Raw genomic sequence first — 7,475 nt, 5'->3', positions numbered from 1 at the left:
TTTGCAGGTTTCATCACTTTCGCAAAAAATGAAGCATTCAAGCAGCTTCATCATTAAAAAAAAAACTCATAAAATCCAGACATTAGCATTTAAACCACCTTCAAGAACCAGGGAATGGATCTGATTTAATATTACATACATTACCTCGCGGGGGAGATATCGTAGTGCCACTATTGTGCCAGGCCTCTAGGGAATGGAAGGCCCCGATAGTGCGAAGACTTTTCATTTGCCCGATTACTAAAGCCTGACCGAGGTTTCAGTTTCGGCATAAAAATCATGTTACGGCCGAAGGTTTGGTTTCAGTCACAAGTGTCACAACTAAGGGCCCCCCCACATCTGGCGTCTTTCGAACGTCGGCGTCTGTCGCGCCCAGCGCTATGGAAAATGACGTCGCTGCGCAGTTGCGTCGACGCTGCGTCGACGTTGCGTCGACGTCGGCCATAGAATTGTAGACGCCGACGCTCGAAAGACGCCAGATGTGGGGGAGGCCTAAAGTGAACCCAAACCATTGGTTTTGGTATCCGCAAAAAATCAAGGTTCAGTGAGACACTACTGATTACCTTTACATACTGGATAGTTAAATTATTATTTGGAGCCTCTGCCGGGCAAAGGCCTCCCCCGCCAATTTCTCCACAAATCTCTGTCCAGTGCTATGTCTGGCCACTCTTTTAAGAAGGAGTCCAGTTTCTCCCACAATCGTTGGCGGGGTCTGCCAGATCCCCGATTTGAGTTTTCTGGCTCCCACTCTGAAGTGATTTAGCCCCACAACTCATTTGTATAGTTAAAACTAAATAAAAACTTATTAAATCCTAAATAAATAAATTTCATAGCTTTATCTGTTGCTCCGGAGTCTCTCTATCCTGTCATGCAGGGTCTGTTTCCACTGGTCCTCGGTGACACTCTGCGCCCAGTCGGGGATGGAAGCCTGGGGTAGAGCAAAGTTTGCCATTGCTGACATTACCTGTAATTACAATAACATCTTAATAATAGAATTCAATATGGGATACGGATTAACCTTTTTTCTGCATATGATAAGGATTGTGACCAAATTGTTTGTAAATTTATTAGCATTCTGTTAAACAATTTCAGATTTGAACCCACAAATTTTGACCACCACACATATGAAAGGTAAGCAGAGGCGGATTATAGTCTTATTGCTAAAGGGCAATTTTTATGATGGAGCATTAATTAACTTTAACACATTCACTGCCAGCGACCTGTTATACTTTGTTTTTTTTAGCATTAGAAATTAGGTAAATAATCTTGATGTGTCTTTTAATTGAAAAACACATTTTAAAAATAAGATACGGCAAATATGTAACTATTATGATATTTATGATACAATAATTTATATTCTTCTGCTTTCATAAGTAATAGTTATTGATTTTTAAAAAGCGTTTTTCAATTAAATGACGTGCCAAGATTGCTTACCTTCTTTCAAGTTCTTTCTAATGCTAAAAAAAACGAACTATAGGGAGATAGTTTCTACATAACTTTATCGTTTCCAGTTATGAGTTTTGATGTATAAAATATTGATGGGTGCTCCTGTAATGTGGCTATTGCAGAGTTTTAGGGCTAAAGCTTGAAAGAATATTAGGTATGAATGAAGTTATAAAACATGCAAAAAATATTGCAAACTGCTTCTCTTGAAACTTAGCTACATAATATTGCATTATGTTACCTGTTGTGCTCTCTCATTGTCCATTTGAATGGGGTCGACCGGACGAGGCGCGCTCCACACTTCTCTGGTCAGCACATTCTCCATGGGCTCAATGGCAGGGACCTCATTTGTGGGTGCTTGTTGGGTATCCATATTCTGTAACAGTACAGAAAAAAATAGCACTCACAATGAAAAAAAAACAGCAAAGTGAAGCAAATGAACATCACAGTAAAGTTGTGACCACACCTGTGTCTCGTCGTCACTGTTTTCGTGGTCGGAATGCATAGCTTCAGGTCCCTGTGGTAATGGTTCGTAGCCGAAATATTCGTTTTCTTCATCGCTTTCTTCTGCATTGTTACCATTCATCATGAGATCGTGTCGAGGGGGAGGCGTGAGTTCATGCGGCGAATTGTCGGGAGGATCGGGGCCGTCGCACACCATTGTCAACTTGATACGACTCGCTGCGTAAGGTTGTATCTGTGTAGAATTTGAAAATGCAAAAAACGCAAGTGGTATGGTGTTAAATTCTTAAATTTGATGCAGCAGAATGTGCACCAAATCTCCAAACGACAGCAGCACGAACCATATTGACAGTTGCCAAGTTTGACGTAAGGCAGCAATATTTTACTAATAAAAATCAAGGGGCATAAAATCATAGAACTCTTGCGATTACTGCAGCGGTTTCTAAACTACCTCAAACATCTTTAATGACATTTGGTATATTGACATTTCAAATTTTCAATCTTTAGTTTTCACTTCTATAACAACATCGAGATAATCGAGTCCTTTATTTACAGAAAAAATTAAAAAATATTTGTTTATGTTCTACACCGTTGTTTTTTTGTTTACCGGAGTGTTAGTGATGGCTTGGAGGAGTCATGGTATAAATAACGCTGATTTGGTGCGCAATCTTAGAGGTAAAATCGCTTTCGCAATCTTATAAGTAAATTGGACTTAAATTATCTTCTTCCTATATTAGTTCAATGATAATCAGTAGTAATCATAGCATCAGAATTATTAAATTTCATAATTCTTAAAGTTTGGCTTCATAACAATAATTAGAATAAAGAACATTAAAACTGAGTGTGTGTGGCAAATGATGACGATTTTTTTGCACAACTTTTATCGAAATTCATAAAATATAGTTTCGTAATTCAAACTTATTGAGTTTTATATACTTACGATAACCAGAATAAATTCCTTTCGTATGAGCCATACACTGTTATATAAACACGTGTGGAATTTCTAAGATTGTTTTGTTTATTACAGCAAATGGCATTATTAAATCTGATGCAGTGGCTAATGCTATGAACTCTGTGGATCGCAAGAACTACTGTCCCTATGCTCCGTACCATGACTCTCCGCAGTCCATTGGTTACTCGGCCACCATCAGCGCTCCACACATGGTCTGTCTATTATACTTAAAGCCAGATTAGCCGTAAATGCAAATTAAACCCCTCAGTTCTCACTTGCTATTGGATCAGCGTATAATCAAAAATAAAAACTTCAAGATTGTTTTTAGTAGTAAATTTAAATCCGTGGGAGTTCAGGGGTAAAGCAATGGTTTTGACTAGGGACCTTTGTACATCCAGGAATTTAACCCTTTACCAGGCTAAGGGATATATATTTCCCACATACAGCACTTCAAACATGTGTTCTATTTTACTGACATTTGATTGTCATTTTTGGAATGTCAGCCTAGTAAAGGGTTAAGGGTCTACACTACATTTACACAAAGGTCTCTACTTGGCTTAATCTGGTCTAGAAAACATTTGATCAAATTAGGATTATCGTAATTTTTTTTTTAAACTTATGCTTTCTTGCAGCACGCCCATGCACTTGAAAGGCTTAAAAACCAATTGATTCCTGGTGAAAAAGCCTTAGACGTTGGCTCTGGCTCTGGATACTTGACTGCTTGTATGGCGTTCATGGTTGGAGAGACTGGCCGAGTCATAGGCATAGACCATATTCCCGAGCTCGTTCAACTAGCTACAAAAAATATTAAGAAAGATAATCCTGCCTTGTTGACTTCTGAGCGTATCAAACTAATTGGTTAGTAAACATTAATGTTATGATTGTTATGTAATACACATGTTTTGATAATTTGATATTACAAAGAGGTAAATTAATAAAGATTCATATGTGTAAGTATATATGTATTTTTAGCATTAGGCGCTTAGCACACTGTATCCAATTCATACGTCCATTGTTTATAAATTTTCTTCTATTCTTTTCTATTTATATTAAATATCATTGTTCGCATTCACACTTGAAGAGACTGTGACGGTTGTAAGTGAAGTTGTTTTGTTTTGTAGCCGGGGATGGGAGAGTTGGCTACGAAGCTGAAGCCCCATACAACGCTATCCATGTCGGCGCCGCGGCACCCACACTTCCACAAGCTGTAACTATATATATTTTTATCATCACTTTCTTGTATGCAATCTTAATTCCTACTTCTACAAAACCAGTCTGGATTTTTTTTATTGGAAAAAGTATGCATATGACCACTATCTCACCTGGTGGTCAACTGGCCAGGTGTTCAAAATGATCTATTCTGTTAAAATGCTTCTTACTACACTTACCTTAGTATTGTAAAAAAATGTGTAAGGGCGATCTGTAGCGCCCGAAGTAGAGACTCGTGCCTGCCATTGTTCAAGGAATTACAAATACTAACGGTCCCCTCTTTATATGTATATGAAATCTGTCTTTATGTGAAAAAAAATCTACACAAGTTTAATATACAAAAAAGCAATCCGAGAATAACGTCCAAACTCCATGGCTTTAACTTGTGCTATCCCATTGATCACAAAACAGCTTACTTTAGAAAGAGTGTGTTTTATATGTCTGTTCACACATTTAACCACTTGCCTAATGAAATTAAAATACTTGAACAACCTGAATTTGGATGTAAACTTTATAAATGGTGCCTAGAAAAATCTTACTATAAAATAAGTGACCACTTTATGTCTTCGAACAATAATTAGTACGAATAGTAATATTTATTAATTTACTCATTGACATAGTACCAATCATTTTATTCGTATCACATGTAATGACACGATATTTGTATAAGTATTTAGCTGTAAGGTTAGTTTTAGTATCAACATTGTACTCCGCATCGCGGTTGATTGTGATGATTCTACCTTAATAATTTTAAAATCATTGTAACTCACAATATGACAATAAAGATTCAATTTCAATTATTTCTAGAAGGAATTAAGTCCGCCTTTTGTTTTTTTTTTATTTATATTAGCGCAATTAAAAACTAAATTAAAAAATAAATAATTTGTTTATCAATTTCCAGTTAATAGATCAATTGAAGCCAGGAGGTAGACTCATAGTTCCAGTCGGGCCGGAGGGCGGAGAGCAACATTTGACACAGGTAATAAAGTAAAACAGTCTGTACGTTTAAGTTGCTTAAACTCACAAAAAAGGGTAAACTTGATAAACGTATAGTATCTTGCAATCGGTTTTTTTAAGATTATAAAAGGATAGGATAGTATAATGTAGAAAGGTACCTAGTACTACCTAGTAGTAGTACTGTTAATGATTGTTTACCCTCACTCTCAATTAAATTTGCACTTTTAAGGCTACATTGTATAGTATATTTTGGGTCACTCACGTTTTAACGCGATGACTGCTCGACATGTTCTTCATAATAATTTGATAATAACAACTAAATAACGTGAGTGACTTGTTAAAAAAAATAGAGTGAGTCTCACGGTCAAAATTACACCAGTTTTTATCTGTCACGTAGGTGGACAAGGCAGCGGACGGGTCACACACGGTCAAAAAGCTGATGAGCGTCATCTACGTGCCTCTGACCGACAAGGAGCGGCAGCACCGTGAGTGACCGACATACTTACTCGTGGCCGGCGCACTGTTCTGCCTGGCTCTGATATGCTGGTATAAGGATCTCTTGCGAAAACTCTGGCGACTTTTAAAGTAGGGCGTATATCGTGTATATATGTTCCATATCGCAATAATTTTGTATGATATAATAGTATTTAATTTCACTCCTGGAGAAAATGATGACGGATATTTTTAAGAGATAATATTTAACTTTTGCATTAAAATCACCATACTGTAGTAATATTATAAGGAACGATAGAAGCAGCAGCACCGTGAGTGACCGACGTACATCATACTGTGAGTGACTGGCGCTGTCGTTTGTGACCGGCCTATGTCGCAAGCTCTGTTCTTCGTGGTGTCTGTCTTTCGGGTTGTGTAGGTCTTCAGTCAGCTCATCAGCTGCATATTTGCATAAGTAGCTAGGCAAGCCAGGTGTTCAGAATTATCTAATTAATGCTGTTATTCTCTTTACAATGAAGTTGTGTATATCATTTTGATCACCTTGCCTGCTTTGCTACCTTTGACGTTACTGTGTACCTATTATTCATTCACAATTCCTAATACATATGATGTTTACTAGTGCTATATAAATGAATCTTGGTATTGGTACCTAAGCCTAAGTTTGTAACAGAAATAAGTATTTTCTTTTATTGGAATAAGAGTATTTATATAATTAATATATTTACATTTTTCTATACATATTATAAAACAAAGGTGTATTGTATGTTGCATATAATAGCACATATTGCCTACCTAGGTACAAGTGGAAGTCCCTTTCTAACAAAAGCTGCCAAAAAGGGACTTTCACTTGTATTACAAGTTACAAGGTTTTGATAAACAGGGCACTGATGTAGGGACTAGTTATACCTATATTTATAGCCCTCAGAATAGTGCGCTGGTCACACAAAAAGTTAGTTTTTAAGTATTTCTATGGAAATGACCGAATTAAAAAATTCTCATCAAGAGTTTATTGTAAAAAAATAAGGGGAGATTTATCTGCTTAATTATCCAGGTTGTATTTTTTTTTATAAAGAACATCATTTGTAATGATTATATTATATATTTAACCATTTTGAATGTTAACGAATAAACTTAAACAGCAGGTGGGCAGCCGTTTCGATAGTTCTGATTTGCCACAACCCAAATGAAAAAGGTAAAGCTAGTACAAAAACCGTACCTATTTATTCATTAGTTTTTTTTTATTAAAATTTATTTCGTAGTTAACACATTGACTGCCAGGAGACTTTTCTGTTCATGGGCGCTTTTCGCTTAAGCCCTTGATAAGGCATGACTGTCAGAAAATTATGTAAAATTAAACCCTATCATATTGAAACATAGTTCAAAATCATGTGGGAAATATATTCCCTCTGTCTCTGTCAAATGCCAACCAGTGGTACCTACGGCTAATGTAGAATAAAGTAAAAATGAGAAAATTTACTGTGTCGGCGATTGTTGTTGCGATTGCGACAATTTCATTGTTTAGTTAGTATGGCTTATCTATAGTAATAATAACTTCAATGGTACCCTTGTTTTAGGTACTTGGCGTTAAATTCTGAAACTAAGAAGTGCACTGCCTTCGTTCCTACCGAACCTATGACCTGTCTATCCTCCTTGGACCCTGCGTACAAATTCTTGTACTTAATTCACAATCTATTTTGATTTCAACTTTTAATTTACTAAGTGCCACTTGGACCATTTCACTAACTGGTTAACCCCGGGTTAGTGGGATGGTGCGAGTGTTTCGAATTCAAAAACTAGTGGGTCTCAGGGGGCTATGTATCTGACTGAGCTTTATATAAAATGTATAAGGTGCTTTAGGGCCACTTCGAAAGGGGGGGTGAATTTAAAAATCGATAATATCTAAACTAGATGCACTTCCACTGTTGCAAGAGTAGGCAAAATGCCTTGATAATCGTTGCAGTGCAATTTCCAAAATTAAGTACCCCATTGTCGAAGTTAAACC

The 7,475-nt window shown here is 36.8% G+C and overlaps 2 protein-coding genes across 2 annotated transcripts; one reads left to right on the top strand and one right to left on the bottom strand.

The window, feature by feature from the left end:
* Positions 1–488: 488 nt before the first annotated feature.
* LOC134670161 (male-enhanced antigen 1) lies at positions 489–2,217 on the bottom strand. Its single transcript, XM_063527856.1, has 3 exons — positions 1,907–2,217; positions 1,682–1,816; positions 489–961 (listed from the first exon to the last, which is right to left on the bottom strand). The coding sequence occupies exons 1-3, from the start codon at positions 2,099–2,101 to the stop codon at positions 833–835; spliced, it is 459 nt and encodes a 152-aa protein (XP_063383926.1). The 5' UTR covers positions 2,102–2,217; the 3' UTR covers positions 489–832.
* Positions 2,218–2,423: 206 nt separating this feature from the next.
* LOC134674782 (protein-L-isoaspartate(D-aspartate) O-methyltransferase) lies at positions 2,424–7,470 on the top strand. The gene is made up of 7 exons (XM_063532954.1): positions 2,424–2,577; positions 2,930–3,066; positions 3,487–3,712; positions 3,976–4,061; positions 4,965–5,042; positions 5,418–5,505; positions 7,048–7,470. The coding sequence occupies exons 1-7, from the start codon at positions 2,481–2,483 to the stop codon at positions 7,059–7,061; spliced, it is 726 nt and encodes a 241-aa protein (XP_063389024.1). The 5' UTR covers positions 2,424–2,480; the 3' UTR covers positions 7,062–7,470.
* The last annotated feature ends 5 nt before the right edge of the window (positions 7,471–7,475 follow it).

The sequence above is a fragment of the Cydia fagiglandana genome, chromosome 1 (genome assembly GCF_963556715.1).
Source record: "Cydia fagiglandana chromosome 1, ilCydFagi1.1, whole genome shotgun sequence".
NCBI classification, from domain to species: Eukaryota; Metazoa; Arthropoda; class Insecta; order Lepidoptera; family Tortricidae; genus Cydia; species Cydia fagiglandana.
This window is presented reverse-complemented; position numbering and strand designations above follow the sequence as displayed.